The sequence below is a fragment of the Lipotes vexillifer genome, unplaced genomic scaffold, assembly GCF_000442215.2.
Source record: "Lipotes vexillifer unplaced genomic scaffold, Lipotes_vexillifer_v1.1 scaffold1692, whole genome shotgun sequence".
Taxonomy (NCBI): Eukaryota; Metazoa; Chordata; class Mammalia; order Artiodactyla; family Lipotidae; genus Lipotes; species Lipotes vexillifer.
Window position 1 is genome coordinate 36,662 of NW_006779343.1, and position 17,542 is coordinate 54,203.

Sequence of the window (17,542 nt, forward strand, 5' to 3'; positions counted from 1 at the left end):
ATGTGTAGTTCTTCATATAAGAAACAGGAGAAAGACTTCCATTTCTAACAGTAGGATTGACAGAACACCCTAAACATCTGTCCTGCCAAAAATTAAAAATGCTAGATAAAATGAAAAAACATCTTTTTAAATGCACTGTTGAGCTGTCAAGGAATTAAGAAATCTGAGAACAAAAACAAAGTGATTTCCTATGGGAATCCTGGAAGTAAGAGAGCTCCTATACCCACTTTACTCTAAAGGTATCAGCTAACTCCTGGTAAGCCTGATTTTTGTTCTTCAGGCTAAAGAGGAATAGGAGATAAAGTTTAGGGCCTACCCAAGGTAGGGATTTGAATTGCAGACATTTGACTAAAGCAGTAACTACTCCTCAGAGTAAGGGAGAACAAGAAACCATCCCTTTTCAAAGAAAGGGGCAGTGATGCATGAAGGGGGAAAAAACCCTCCTGAAAATATGTAGCCACAAACAACCTTCACATGGTTGCAAGGCCTATATCCACATGAACCATGAATCCTTCAAATGAAAAATTTCATTCAGAGTGGTCCTAAGGGTTGCAGAGTTTTCAAGCATTTTCAACTATGTGGCACAGGCAAATATAAATCCTATATGGAGGACTGAAACATCAATCCATCCCTCGAAGAATTCCTACAAGTAGCAAGTCAACAAAAAAATAAACTTAAAACAAACAACCCCCCCACCCAATAACCAGAGGAAATAAGGGACCATGAGTGAGAATCAGCAAGTCACCAGAAACAAAAAAATCAGTCTTGAAAAGTATCAGACATTGGAATTATCAGATAATATAAAATAAGCCTAATGTGAGCAGAGCAATAAAATTAAGGCTTCAAAATATCTTCATATGAGACAAGAATGGGAGACCATAAAAAGTATCCCAGCAAATTTAAGGAAGCAAACCATTTCTAGAAATGAAAAATAAACGAAATTAAAAATTCAGTGGAAAAAAGAAAAAAATACCTCAGTGGAAGAGTTATATAGGAGATTAGAGGGAGATGAAGAGACTGAGCTGAAAAGAGGGGACAGTGAGATGAGAAGTATGAGAGAGGTTAGGAAACATGAAAGATGGCCTTTGGTCATGAAGGAATATCAGGGTCTGAACTTGCCCCCCTGCCATAAACAACTAGAAAACTGTACAAAATATATAAAACAAATATTTTTGGACATTCTTAACAGGAAGTGAAGCACTGTAAACCCTGAATGAGGGGGAAGCAAACAAGGTAAGTTCTGCAATTGCCCCAGTCTTCATTTAGGTGGCATTTTCCAGACTATAGCACAGAAAGGTGGAAGCCAAACAGAGCCCAGAAGACTTGCTGATTTGAGAAGACAGAGCCTGGAGTTCAGAGAGGCCAAGATGGCTAGAATTTGCAGAGCAGAAAAAGAACTCTAGAAAGTCTGTTTATGGGTCCCCTTGAGAACACCAGTGTTTGCATGTATAAGGTGAAATCCATGAGGCCATGCAAAGAACAAATTCTGAAAAAAGAATAATTACTGGGGAGCTAAAGCCAAACAATTCCCAGAGATCATAAAGGGTCAGGATCACTCAAATTCCCAATAGCAAGAATGGAGGTATATCCTCGAATTCACTGTGTATTCAGTAGAGATTCCAGGAGGGTCACACCATAGTAGTGAAGTTAAACCAGTGGTCCTAGAGGAAAAGCTACTCTAGCCTTGACCAAAAAAATCTTGAAAGCAAGCTTTTCAAAAGGACCAAACTGATCCACAAGGAACTTAACTACCTACAAAAACAATGTCCAACATGCTTTAAAGGGATACAACAAAATCCAGCATTCAGAATGTAATATACACAATGTCCAGCATCCAATAAAAAAAATTACTGAACATGTTAAAAAAGAGGAAAATGTGACCAATAACCAGGAGAAAAATCAGTTAATAGAAACAGACCCAGGAATCACAGAAATGATTAAAATTAGAAGATACTGGCTGTTAACATGGAAATGTTCAAGATGCTCCAGAATTATTTTAAAACAAACACATAGGGCTTCCCTGGTGGCGCAGTGGTTAAGAGTCCGCCTGCCGATGCAGGGGACACGGGTTCGTGCCCCGATCCGGGAAGATCCCACATGCCACGGAGCGGCTGGGCCCGTGAGCCATGGCCGCTGAGCCTGTGCATCCGGAGCCTATGCTCCGCAATGGGAGAGGCCACAACAGTGAGAAGCCCATGTACAGCAAAAAAAAAAAAAACAAAAAAAAAAACACATAAAGAATAAAAAGAGAAATGGAAGATATAAAAGAAAAACATGTTGAACTTTAAATATAAATGTTAAATTATCTGAAATGAAAATTCACTCCAAAGGATTACCAGCAGCTTAGACAATGAAGAAAAAATAAATGAAGTTGAAGACACAGCAACAGAAACTATCAAAAATAAAGCACAGAAGGAAAAAGGGAACAAAGTAAACAGAGTTACCTTTAGAAAAATTTCAAGTGGTCTAACGTACAGGTAATTGTGATTCCAAAAGGAGAAGAAAGATGGAAGAAAAGAAAAACAAAACTGAAGAAATAATGGCCAAAACTTTCTCAATTTGATAAAAAACATAAACCCACAAATCTAAGATGCCTGATAAACTTCAAGCAGGATAAATCACACACACAGAAAAAACACATCCACACACATGGGCATCAAACTGCTGAAACCAGTGCTAAAGAGAAAAACCTTAAAAGTGGCCAAATAAGAGAGAGAATTTTGGTGTGTAAGGACAAAGATTTAAAAATAATCCTGGGCTTCTCATCTGAAGCTATGCATATCAGGTGACAATGAATAACCTCTCTAAAGTGCTGAGGGGGAAAAAAGTCAACACAGAATTATATACTTACCAAAAAATATCTTTTGAAAACTGGGTCAAAATTAAGTCTTTTTCAAATAAACAAAAGATGAGAAAATTCATCAACAAATCAGCACTATAAGATACGATACCAGAAGTTTCTTCAGGCAGAAGGAAAATGATACCAAAGAGAGACTTAATTTACACATATCAATGAAGAGTACCCAAATGATAAATATGTAAATAAGACTTTTCTTACTTTTAATTTTCTTTGAGAACTAACTGTTTAAGGAAAAAAATCACAACAGCTATGATGGAGTTTACAAAGCATGTAAAATGAATGAAAATGAAGTAAGTAAAATGAATGACAACAATAGCACAATAAACAGGAGAAGAAAGAAATAGCAGAATACATATTTTCCCATATTTTTTCAAAGTGCACAGGAAACCTCATGAAGATCACAAAATTGTGAATTACAAAATAAGCCTAAACAAATTTTTAAAAATTAAAATACAGAGTATGTTCTCTGACAAAGACAGAATGAAATCAGAGTAACAGAAAGTTATGCAGAAAATCCTCCAAATATCTGGCAACTATCACTACAATTCTAAGTAATGGCAGAGTTAAAGAAGAAATCACAAGGACCTACCCAGAACACATACTTTGAAAAGCACTGGTTTAGAAGCAGGGGTAGGCAAATTATAACCCTCAGGCCTGTACCCTGCTTTTTGTAAATAAAGTTCTACTGGAACACAGCCACACCTATTCCTTTATAAGGTGTCTATGACTGCTTTCACACTACAATGCAGAACTAGAGTAGCTGTGACTCCAGCTACTGGAGTAGCTGAGACTGCATGGCTCAAAAGCTTAAAATATTTACTATCTGACATGTTGTAGAAAGTTTTGCCAATCTCTGGTTTACAGCACAGATTCTGATACCAGACTGCCTAGGTTTAAATACCAGCTCCATCTCTCACTAACTGGATGACTTTGGGCACGTTATTTAGCCTCTCTGTACCTTAGGTTCCTCACCTCCTAAATAGGGATAATGAAAAAAAACCTCATAGGGTTAACATATATAAAGGAATTAGAAGAGTGCTTGGCGTAACCTTAATGTTACATAAATGTTTGTTATCATCATCATTATTATTATGTTCCCATAACCATAATTAACTTTAAGAACCCATGCCCTCCACCCGTCTGAATGAGAAATGTCATTTAGTACCTAGCTAGAAAGTTTCCACATAGTAAAATTACTATCTAAGTCCCCAAATGGGTAGAATCAATGGCTTACATAAAAAGATACAGAATATATTTTGTATCTGGCTCTCCATGAAGTCACACTTGCAGAAAGTCCGAATGAACTAGAGGAGATGATTTGCTCCTCCTAAGAGTCTTTAATATTTGGGAACTAGAGAGTATAATCAGCAAATATCTAGCTAAAACAAAGATATCTACCTCTCGCTAGAGTATACTATGTAGAGATTAAAATTCACAAGACAAGTATAAAGTGAGGAATAGTCAGAGAGGCACTGCCCTTTCTATCAATGCCTCTTCTCTCTGGCTAAGTTCATCACACACAAAGTGAACCACAACTGGCCAAAAGCTTTAAAACTCCATGTACCTCAATAGAGCCCCAGAGCATCTGGCTCTGCACAGGCAGTAACAAAATAGACCTGGGAGCACTTCCTCTGTAGCCCTGATAAACATATCATGGCCAAAATCAACCTCCCTAACAGGTTAAGTAACAGCAGAGAGGAAAAGATAAAAATAACCAAGCAAATACTACCCCCTCTCTAAGCTTTCTATCATTTTTTACTTCAACATCCTTTCTCACAGGTGAGGAAGAGCATAAAGAAAGTTTTCCAGTGAAAGCAATGCTGGAACCATATCTTAGAAGACAGAGACAGTCAGGTAGAAAAATAAGAGAAAATTCATTTAAGGCCAAAGGATACCAAGATCAGACAGCTCATGGTGCTTTCAGGAAAGAGCTAGTACTTTGGTGTGGCTGAGGGGAGGAGTTGCCAACGGGGAAGTGGCAGGAGACAAGACTGGAGAGGTAGGCCAGAAACAGGAGAAAGAATGAGCTTTGTTTTTTAATGAGTTAGAATAAAGAGAGAATTCAGTTTTAAACATGTAATAAATGGTATATCTATAAGACATTCATGGAGAGTATATGGAGGTGAGGAAAGAAGCTGAGGCCACTGTTAACTGACACAGGAGTTAAAGTCATGGATCTAGTAATCACCTAAAGAGAATAAGTGAAGTGAAGGGGGCTGGGGGAAGGAAGGCTACAGACTCCTAGGAACACTGACATTTAAGAAGCAGACAGAAGGAGCAGCTCCTTTCAAGATAACTAAGAACTAACAGTCAGATAGGGAGAAAGAAAACCAGATAAAGAAGGCTCTACCCAGCTTCCCAAATTCCTCCCTGATCCTATTCCCAAACAAAATTTTGGTTGTGTCCATTAATTAAACCGGAAGTATAGCTGACCTTGAACAACATAGATTTGAACTTCCTGGGTCCCCTTACACACAGATATTTTCCAACAGTAAATACTACAGTACTACAGGTTCACAGTTGGTTGAATCCACAGACGTAGAGGAACCGCGAATACGGAGGGCCGACTATAAGTTATATGCAGATTAACCCCTGCGTTGTTCAAAGGTCAACTGTATTTATTAAAAAGTTCTAGCACACTAAATACTCAAATGAGAAAACTATCTTAATAGGCACAATTAGACAAATTCCATGAGTTCCTGCAAGTGTGAAACATATTCAAATAATAGACAAACGTAAAAGATTCTAATATGGGGGTGGGGGGGGGTCCTTGTGATCTCAGTATTTATTAAGTGAGGACTAGTTGTTACAAATGTTACAAAGTAAAAATCACAAATTTTGCAAAATATCCAGGACTTAATGTAGTAAATATTGGTCAATTCATAAAGAAAGCCATCAGAAATTAGGATCTGGCAGAGCAATGGAAGAGATGAAAACTCAAAACTAATACAATAGGCACTTGAGATATGTCTAGATATCAAGAGATTACTAAAAGGTCCTTGGAAAACTCAGTGAACTCCTTTAATATTTTTGCAAATACGACTCTTCATAATCATGTACCACCATATAATTGACAAAGTTATGCTAAAAAATTAACATTTTATTCTTGGTTCATTCTATAAATTAGCAGAGTTTTAACTATAACTTAGATTTTGTTAAATATGGGAATGTGTTTTTATAAATTGTCATTGTGTTTTCAAGATAAAGTATCAAATTCTCCTCCTCCTACCCTCCCTCTACCATTTACTATGAAATTTTAATCTCTGTTTGATGTGGATTTATATAGCCTTTTCATGCCCTAATTATTCTCAATGAGGTAGACTTCCAGTATTAGCATGGATAGTCAATCCATTTAGAAGAAACCCTCTGGGGAAAGAAAATTCAGCACACTACCAACAGGGAGACTCATTCATTGGATAAACCTTAACTGATCATTTACAGTTTCAAATCTAGTAGAAAATGCAAAAATTATACAGTATTTCCTAATTGGTATTTCATAAACACTTTACAGATATTAGTGAATAAAGAGATATGTTCCCAAATATATTTCTTAACTAAAGCATCTTCTCGTTAACATAATTTCAGAAATACTCTTAACTTAATCTTCAATTGGCAGCAATTCCTTACAAGTTTTAACTGTACTTAAGATGGATGAATTCCTTCTGAAATATAAACAACCACCTCCTAAGTTCCATGTTTGGGAAGCAGTAGAGCATTGCGGTTAAAAACATGAGCTTTGGAGTGTGACTGACCTGGGTTCCCGCTCTGGCTCCATTTACTAGCTGTGTAACCTGGGGCAAGTTATTTAACCTCTCTAAGTCTCAGTTTCTTTATCTGTAAAATAGAGATAATAATAATATCTATTTCATAGGGTTGTTGTGAGGATTAAATGAGATAATGTAGGCTTAGCACAATGTCTGGCACTTAGTATGTGCTCAATAACTTTTAGCTATTATGTTTTATATAAGCTTACATTTTAAAGTAGCACATTCTTATGAAGATCTGTGAAAATAAAATGCATGTACCCAAGACTTTTCTTATATGTTGCTTAAAGTAAGCAAAATTAAAAGCTTCAACTAGTAAAAGCTATGGGCATGATTTCTCCTTGTATGTAAGAGAATTTCCTCAGCCACGCAATACACTGCATTTAGAAAGGGCAATTTTAAAATTAAGAAGAAAACATCTATATTTAAAGTATACAGACATTTATAGTTAAACCATTGTGGATATCATAATACCTTTGGTAAATTATTCTAAAAAACAACTTTGTTGGTTCGTTTCATAAAATATAATTTCCTGTGAAGTAAGCAAACAGTATTATTCTCTTCCTTTTAAAAAGGAAAATGAAATTTTGATACGAGGACATTAAGGGACTTGAAAAATAACAGAAAAAATGGGAAATGAATTAAGGTTCTGGAATTGCCAATCACTGCTACACAGTGGTTCTAAACCTAGAAACACATTTTTTCCCCAAATGAGAGGTTCGAGTTACATCTTTATAGATCTCTTACCGGACTCTAAACAGAAAGTATATTAATCTATGCTACTCAAAGAAGCTATTTCTCAGAGTTGAAAATAAAACATCTACTGGCTGTCATTTTCAAGTGACTAGAACAAAACGTAATCTGTTTCTGTAAAATATAGATCTACAAAATTAATTTTAAGAATTAAAAAGCAGACAACTAAAATTCTTCTAAAAGTTAAAATAATTTTTAAAGTCTAATTTCACTATAAAAATTTAAAGACTATAAATTAATTAAATCTGCAAAACCCAACTTCTTATCACTTCTTAAATATGTTTTAGGTACAACAAGTTCCATGAAAGCACCACAAAAGAGCTGTTGGCTTAATTTTTTAAAAATTGATGACTAGAAGTAAATAATAATTTGGGAATTGATTAGTAAGTGGAACAAAGATTACACCTTTTGTTATGAACTTTGATTTTATATAAAATAGCTCATATTATAAAAACTGCATCATTATTTTCAATTAAAAATATAATTTTGGGCTCTCCTGGTGGCGCAGTGGTTGGGAGTCCGCCTGCCGATGCAGGGGACACGGGTTCGTGCCCCAGTCCGGGAGGATCCCACATGCTGCGGAGCGGCTGGGCCCGTGAGCCATGGCTGCTGAGCCTGCGTGTCTAGAGCCTGGGCTCCGCAACGGGAGAGGCCACAACAGTGAGAGGCCCGCGTACCGCAAAAAAAAAAAAAAAAATTTTTAATAGAAACCTTTAAAATAACTAAAAATTAAAATGTTTACAGCTCTACTTAGAGAAAGTGAATTTTCCTAAGATATCTTCCATCTTCCCTATTAACATATAATACCTGGAAAGGAGTTCCATGTAAAATTTTCAAGAACAACCAGGTAATGTTCCACTGAGTCAGAATCACTTTGGCTCTAATAGTAGTAATTAATTCAACTGAAAAGTTCTTGATACAATGAAATAAAAACTCATTATAATTATTCTTATTTTTCTTATATATATCTACCACCCACTCCCTCTACCCACCTCCACCTTGAATAAATGCTTTTTGTCAAATGCTTTCCAATTTAATATTTACAGATTTATAATAATTTCTTACAGTACACACTTTAAAAACACAGTTTACAAAAAGAAAAAAAATTATCACATACCTGTCCATCTAAGTCAAATGCTAAGCAAGCTATACCATGTGTATGAACATCCTTTAGAACTGATATGGTCTGCACAGTGTATGAATCCCAAACACAGATATAAGGCTCTTTCCCAACTTGTCCTGTTGCCACCAATACTCGTTCAGGATGCAATGCAAGGCTGCAAAATAAATAAATAAACAGATTTAAAACTGCTTACAGAGCTGTTATATCAATGTGAAAATCAGACTTTAGTTACTTATTTACTTAAAATAATTTGGCCTTAAAGTAACTTCCATAAATATCCATCTTAAGAGTTACTACTTCAATGGCATATGTAATAAACAATTATGATAGACTTCATAATCTTGTAATATGATATAGTGTGTGTAAACTTTTCAAAAAAAGAATTCTCACAAGTAGTCAACTGAACCACAGCAATGAATCAGTAGCAACCCTACCACATGCCAACTTTTCATTTGGTATTCATCTCATCTGTTTTAAGCCCTCTCTCCCATTTACTCTTTTATTGTATAAAGTTAGACCAAATGTTAGTGTCCAAAAATAGCACTGAGTAGCCCTCCTATTATAACATTAATATTAAATTACAAATCCCATTTAAAAAAACAGAAAGGTCACCCATAATTCACAGAAAGCAGTCTGTAAGTCTTTAAAAACAAGACAAAGACCAAACAGTTGGTAATGGTTTATGTACATCAGTAGAAGGCAAGCAATGAATATAAATTTCTCCTTGATAAATTATTCCACAAGTATATTTAGATGATCAAATTCTCCTTTGGGAGAAAAAAAAATCACTCCGAGCATCAGGGTGGAAGATGAACTGAAAGAGGGAAAAGTTAGGAGGGCATTAAAACAGAATTAACAGATTTGATGTACAGAGTAACAGAAAGGGAACAGTCTAAGATGACTCTTGGGTTTTTGGCTTGGGCATCTGGATGGCCTGGAGTGGTATCATCAAGTCAGGGAATACTAAGTGAGAAATTATGGAGAGACAAGGTAAGCGGGAAGGGAAGGTTGGTTCAACATACTAAAATCAACCAATGTAATAAGTATATCATATTAATAATAACACCCAAACCCCCACACATGTTCATCTCAATAGATGCGGAAAAAGCATTTGACAAAAATCTAAGCTCTTTCATGGTAAAAAACACAACAAACTAGAAACTGAAGAGAATTTCCTCAACCTGATAAAGGGCATCTATGAAAATGCACAGCTAATATCACATTAATGGTGAAAGCCTGAAAGTTCCCGCTATAAGTACAGGAACAAGACAAGGATGTCAGCTCTTGCCACTTCCCTTCAACATGATACTGGATATTTTAGCCAGGACAATTAGGCAAGGAAAAGAAATAAAAGAGAGAAGTAAAACTATCTCTACTTGCAAATGACATAGTCTCATATATAAGAAACCCTAAGGAATCCAGAGACAACAACAGAATAAATCCCAAGTAGAGCTAATAAATGAGTTCAGCAAGGCTGAAGGATATAAGATCAATATAAAAATACAAATTCTATTTCTATACACTAGCAACAATCTGAAAATTAAATCAAGAAAACAATTCCACTTATAACAGCATCAAAAAGAACAAAACACTCAGGAATAAATTAAACAAAAAGGTACAAGACTTATACACTAAAAACTACACAATACCATTAAAGAAATGTTAAGAAATCTAAATAAATGGAAAGAAATCTCGTGTTCTTGGAGGGCCATATTGTTAAGATGGTATTACTTCCTAAACTGATCTACAGAGTCAACACAATCCCTGCCAAAACACTAGTTACCTTTCTTGAAGAAACTAACAGGTTGATTCTAAAACTCAGAACAATAAAAACAATCTTGCAAAAGAATAAAATTGGAAGACTCACACATACCAGTTTCAAAACTTACTACAAAACCACAGTAATCAAGACAGTATGGCACTGGCATAAAAACAGAACTGATATATTTATGGTCAATTGCCTTTCCATTAATAAGAAAGGTCTTTTCAATAGATGGTGCTGGACATCTGAATATCTAGAATGAATCTGGACCCATACCTCAAACCATATACAAAAATCCACTCAAAATATAAAAGCCAAAACATAGGCATAAATCTTACTTAATTTGGATGAAACAAAGGTGTCCTTAGATCTGACACCAAAAGCAGAAGTGATAAAAGAAAAAACAGATAACATGGACTTCATTAAAATTAAAAACTTCTGTGCTTCAAAGGACAACCATCAAGAACATAAAAACACAACCCACAGAATGGGAGAAAATATTTGCAAAGCATATATCTGATAAAGGACTTGCATCCAGAATACAAAAAACAAAAACAAAAAAAAAACAACCACTCAACAACAAAACCACAAACAACCCAATTTTTTATGTGGACAAAGGATTTGAATAAACATTTCCCCCAAGGAAATTACCAGTAATGAAACTCCCAACAAGCAAAAGCCCATCACCAGATAGCTTCACAGGTGACTTCTACCAAACATTCAGACAAGAGTTAACACCTATCCTCATCAAGCTATTCCAAAGAATTGAAGAGGAAGGAATACTTCCTGAACTCATTCTATGAGGCCAGCATCACCCTGATAGCAAAACCAGACAAAGATATGACTAAACAAGAAAATTATAGCTCAATATCACTGATAAGCATAGATGCAAAAAATCCTTAACAAAAGATTAGCAAACCATGATCAAGTGGTATTTATCCCAGCGATGCAAGGATTTTTCATTATGTGCAAATCAATCAGTGTGATACACCACATTAACAAAATGAAGAACAAAACCCATATGATCGTCTCAATAGATGCAGAAAAAACTTCTGACAAAAATTGAACATCCATTTATGACAAAAACTCCCAGAAAGTGGGCATAGAGAGAACATAGCTCAACATAATAAAGGCCAGATATGACAAACTGACAGATAATATTATACTCAATGGTAAAAGCTGAAAGCATTTCCCCTAAGATCAGGAACAAGACAAGGATGCCCACTCTCACCACTTTTATTCAACATAGTAATGGAAGTCCTAGCCACAGCACTCAGACAAGAAAAAGAAATAAAAGGAATCCAAATTGGAAAAGAAGAAGTAAAACTTCACTGTTTGCAGATGACATGATACTATACATGGAAAATATTAAAGATACTACCAGAAAACTACTAGAGCGCATCAATGAATTCAATAAAGTTGCAGGATACAAATTAACATACAGAAACCTGTTGCATTTCTATACACTAACAACGAAGTATCAAAAAGAGATATTAAGGAAACAATCCCATTCATCATCGCATCAAAAAGAATAAAATACCTAGGAATAAACCTACCTAAGTAGGTAAAAGACCTGTACTCAGAACTATAAAACAGTGATGAAAGAAAATGAAGATGACACAAATAGATAGAAAGAGATACCATGTTCATGGACTGGAAAAATCAACATTGTTAAAATGATTATACTATCCAAGGCATTCCACAGATTTAATGCAATCCCTATCAAAATACCCATGGCATTTTTCACAGAACTAGAACAAATAATTTTAAAATTTGTATGGAGACACGAAAGACCCCAAATAACCAAAACCATCTTGAGAAAGAATAGAGCTGGAGGAGTCAGACTCCCTGACTTAAAACTATAGTACAAAGCTAAAGTAATCAAATCAGTATGGTACTGGCACAAAAACAGACATACAGATCAATGGAACAGAATAGAGAGCCCAGAAATAAACACATGCACTTATAGTCAGTTAATCTATGACAAAGGAGGCAAAAATATACAATGGAGAAAAGACAGCCTCTTCAATAAGTGGTGCTAGGAAAAACTGGACAGCTGTATGTAAAAGAATGAAATTAGAACATTCTCTAACACCATATACAAAATAAACTGAAATGGATTAAAGACCTAAATGTAAGACTAGATACCATAAAACTCCTAGAGAAAAACATAGGCAGAACACTCTGACATAAATCGCAGCAGTATATTTTTGGATCCATCTCCTAAAACAAAGGAAATAAAAGCAAAAATAAATAAATGGACTGTACATCTGAAACTAACACAACATTGTAAATCAACTGTATTCCAATAAAAATTTTTTTTAATTAAAGAAAAAAAGGAACCTAATTAAACTTAAAAGCTTTTGCACAGCACAGGAAACCACTGACAAAACAAAGACAACCTACTGAATGGGTGAAAATATTTGCAAATTATATGACTGATAAGGGGATAATATCCAAAATATATAAACTTAACATTAAAAAAACAAACAACCCCATCAAAAAATGGGCAGAAGACCTGAATAGACATTTTTCCAAAGACGACATTCAGATGGCAAACAGACACGTGAAAAGATGCTCAACACTGCTAATCATCAGAGAAATGCAAATTAAAACCACAGTGAGGTATCACCTCATACTGGTCAGAATGGCTATCATCAAAAACAACACAACAGGGCTTCCCTGGTGGCACAGTGGTTGAGAGTCTGCCTGCTGATGCAGGGGACATGGGTTCGTGCCCCGGTCCAGGAAGATCCCACATGCTGCGGAGCGGCTGGGCCCGTGAGCCATGGCAGCTGAGCCTGCGCGTCCGGAGCCTGTGCTCTGCAACAGGAGAGGCCGCGGCAGTGAGACGCCCGAGTACCACAAAAAAACAAACAAACAAAACAACACAACAAATATCGGCAAGGATGTGGAGAAAAGGGAACCCTCGTACACTGTGGGTCAGAATGTAAATTGGTGCAGCCACTGTGGAAAACAGTTTGGGGTTTCTCAAAAAACTACAAATAAACTACTGTATGACTCAGCAATTCTTCTCCTGGGTATATATCCAAAAAAACCAAAAACATTAATTCAAAAAGATACATGTACCCCAATGTTCACAGAGCAGCATTATTTACAACTGCCAGGATATGGAAGCAACCTAAGTGTCCATCAACAGAAGAGGTGTTTTATACACACACACACACACACACACACACACACACAATGGAATACTACTCAGCCATAAAACAGAGTGAAATTTTGCCATTTGCAGCAACATGGATGGACTTGGAGGGCATTTTGCTAAGTGAAGTAAGTCAGACAAAGAAAGACAAATACTGTATAATATCACTTACATGCAGAATGTAAAAAATACAACAAACTAGTGAGTATAACAAAAGAGAAGCAGACTCATAGATATAGAGAACAAACTAGTGGTTACCAGAGGGGAGAGGGAGGTGGGGAGGGGGAATATAAGGGTTGGGGATTAAAAGGTACAGACTATTAGGTATAAAATAAGCTACAAGACATGGGGAATATAGTCAATGTTTTATAATAACTATAGAATATAACCTTTAAAACCAAAACCCCATGAGTTCATATTGATACCTCTGATTTTATTTTATTTATTTATATTTTTAACATCTTTATTAGAGTATAATTGCTTTACAATGATGTGTTAGTTTCTGCTTTATAACAAAGTGAATCAGTTATACATATACATTTGTCCCCATGTCTCTTCCCTCTTGCATCTCCCTCCCTCCCACCCTCCGTATCCCACTCCTCTAGGTGGTCACAAAGCACCGAGCTGATCTCCCTGTGCTATGCGGCTGCTTCCCACTAGCTATCTATTTTACATTTGGTAGTGTATATATGTCCATGCCACTCTCTCACTTTGCCCCAGCTTACCCTTCAACCTCCCCGTATCCTCAAGTCCATTCTCTAGCAGGTCTGCATCTTTATTCCCGTCTTGCCCCTAGGTTCTTCTGACCATTTTTTTTTCTTTTAGATTCCATATATATGTGTTAGCATACGGTATTCATTTTTCTCTTTCTGACTTACTTCACTCTGTATGACAGTCTCTAGGTCCAGCTACCTCACTACAAATAACTCAGTTTTGTTCCTTTTTATGGCTGAGTAATATTCCATTGTATATATGTGCCACATTTTCTTTATCCATTCATCTGTTGATGGACACTTAGGTTGCTTCCATGTCCTGGCTATTGTAAATACAGCTGCAATGAACATTTTGGTACATGACTCTTTTTGAATTATGGTTTTCTCAGGGTATATGCCCAGTAGTGGGATTACTGGGTCGTATGGTAGCTCCATTTTTAGTTTGTTTTTGTTTTTTTTTTTTAATTTTCTTTTTTTTTTGCGTTATGCGGGCCTCTCACTGTTGTGGCCTCTCCCGTTGTGGAGCACAGGCTCCGGACATGCAGGCTCAGCGGCCATGGCTCACGGGCCTAGCCGCTCCGCGGCATGTGGGATCTTCCCGGACCAGAGCACGAACCCGTGTCCCCTGCATCAGCAGGCGGACCCTCAACCACTGCGCCACCAGGGAAGCCCCATTTTTAGTTTTTTAAGGAACCTCCATATTGTTCTCCATAGTGGTTGTATCAATTTACATTTGCACCAACAGTGCAAGAGGGTTCCCTTTTCTCCACACCCTCTCCAGCATCTATTGTTTGTAGATTTTTTTGATGATGGCCATTCTGACCGGTGTGAGATGATATCTCAATACCTCCGATTTTAATCCAAAACCACAGGGTTCATTTAAGACTTCTCCTTTCCTTATTTACAGGCATACCTTGTTGTACTGTGCTTCATCGATAGTACGTTTTTTACACATTGAAGGTTTGTGGCAACCCTGCATCGTGTTAAGGCTATCAGTGCCATTTTTCCAACAGCATTTGCTCTCTTTGTGTCTCTGTATCACATTTTGGCAATTCTCATAATATTTCAAACTTTTTCATTATTATTATATTTGTTATGGTGGTCTGTGATCAGCAATCTTTGATATTACTACTATGACTCACTGAAGACTCAGATAATGGTTAGCGTTTTTAGCAATAAACTATTTTTAAATTAAGGTATGTACATTGTTTCTTTAGACACATGCTATCGCAGACTTAGACTACAGTATAGTATAAACATAACTTTTATATGCACTGGGAACTAAAAAATTCGTATGACTAACTCTGTTGCTGTTTTCACTTTAGCAGTGGTCTGGAACTGAACCTGCAGTATCTCTGAAGTATACCTGTATAATTTCTTCCTCCAAGAGTGGAAGGCTTATTAGGCTCTCATAATCTGAAGTCTATTTATTTATTTAATTTTAGTATATATAAAGCTGTTTCAGAATTGCTAGCCCTGTGAGAAACAATTTTACTAACCAGATTATAGCATTATCTACAGTTATCTTTGTCTTCATTCTTATAGTATCCAGTCAAGATATTTTTTCAGAGTTTTAGGTTAAGCTTCTCCCTGTAAAGCCCAGCAGTGGAGAGGAGAAAGCTTGTGAAACTGTGGTTGGAATTTGTTTTTCTATTTTTACTTATAGTTATTTTTTCAGTTTTGGTATTCTCTGTTTAAATAATGGTGAGACTAGGGTTTTGCATAGAAACATCATAGTTGTGAAGTGAATTCTGCATTGTTTAGGGAAGAGATTCTGCGAGGTTACTACATACCTGCCTCTGTCCTCAGTTACCTGGAAGTTTGAAAAGTTTTAAATTTAATGAGGCTCAATTCATAATTTTCCTTTCTGGAAGTCACACTTTTTATGCCCTATTTCCTATACTTCTTCTCAGAAATATTATAGTGTTAGCTTTTACATTTAAGATATATGGCTCAATTTGAGTTAAATTCTGTATATGGTGAAATATAGCTAAGGTTCACTTTATTCCACATATAGATATTTAACTGTTTTCAACATTACTTGTTGAAAAGACTATTTTTTGAGCATATTTTATATGCTCACAGAAATCATCCAGTAGAAAAATCATCAAAAATATTGATACAGGAGACAGGGAGATTTCTGGAACAGGGAAAAAAGGGTGGGGTTTGTGCACAAGTGGAGGGATTAATGTGAGGAAGGAGCTGCATGTATTGCTGATGGGTGGGTGGAATCTGAAAGTTCTCTTCTGATAGCTCCAAGTTTCTTAATGAGAAAGAAAGCAGGAGTGTATTTCCAATAATCTTGAAGTTAACTTAATATCTTAGAGTTAAGTTTTATCCCACATATTGCCTACTAAATTGCAGAACATATGGGGTACTCAACAATGCTACAGATTGATTTGGGAGGAAGATGATAGAAGTAACCATTTCAAGGCTTATTCCTAGCCTAAAACATAGGTGACTACCCATCCATATTGTGACATCATCATTTGAAATACATGGAAAGAACAGATTCTCTTTTAAGTTCCTTTTCCTATTACTATTCCTGAATATTAGAAATTAGGTAAGAGCACTGTCATCAGATCTGACAATCACATAAGTTATTTTAAGCATTTAATCTCTAAATTTATCATAACTATAAAGTAGTAACACAATAAACAAACAAAGGGCGCTGCCTCCTTCAAGGCAGTCATCTTCATATATTTCCCTTCTTATACACAATTGTGCATCAGTTTCTTTAAATTTATGCTCACAAATCTTAAATGTGCATTTTTACACTGTAACATAATCCTTTTAAACCCTTAGCTGATAAATTTTGCGTTTTCCTCTCAACCTCCAAGCTCCTCATGAGCACAGTCCTCCATCAACTTCCTCCTCTGCAGCTGATAAAGCTGCCTTGTACTCAGTGAATAAATATAGATGGAATTAGACAAGATTAGTTTGCCCTCAACAAATTCACTAACCTAAGTGCAACTGTTACAGCTGACTCTGCCCTCCCTCTTGTAAAATGGAAGAAACGTCTCTAACCCACACACTCTGCACTTGTGCTCTGGATCCTGTTCTCTTTACTTTCAAGTAAAGGAAACTTATTTACTTTATTCCTAGAACTATGTTTTCTGGAATTATTGCTTCCTCACTACTGAGTCATTCCTATTAACACTCAGATATACTTAGCGAAAAACACTCCCTTGACCCTTCACAGTAAAACTCCTCAAGAGTTGTCTCAATTTTTCCACTCCCTTTACTTTCTCCACATATTCCAACTAAGCTTCCACCGCTTCTCCTTCACTAAAATAGTTGTTTTCAAGGTCATGTGTGACCCTGTCAAATCTAATGGTCAACTGTATGTCTTTATTTTCCAACACTTTTCAACGGTATTTAACACAAATGACCACTCTTTC

The 17,542-nt window shown here is 36.1% G+C and overlaps 1 protein-coding gene across 1 annotated transcript in view; it reads right to left on the reverse strand.

The window, feature by feature from the left end:
* Positions 1-17,542, reverse strand: part of LOC103083119 (echinoderm microtubule-associated protein-like 5) — a gene marked incomplete at its 3' end in the record, with an annotated part of 89,686 nt that overhangs the window by 36,528 nt on the left and 35,616 nt on the right. The window contains exon 4 of the mRNA XM_007452561.1: positions 8,495-8,654. Within this exon, the coding sequence (XP_007452623.1) occupies positions 8,495-8,654 (160 nt within the window). The remainder of the gene's footprint in view (positions 1-8,494; positions 8,655-17,542) is intronic.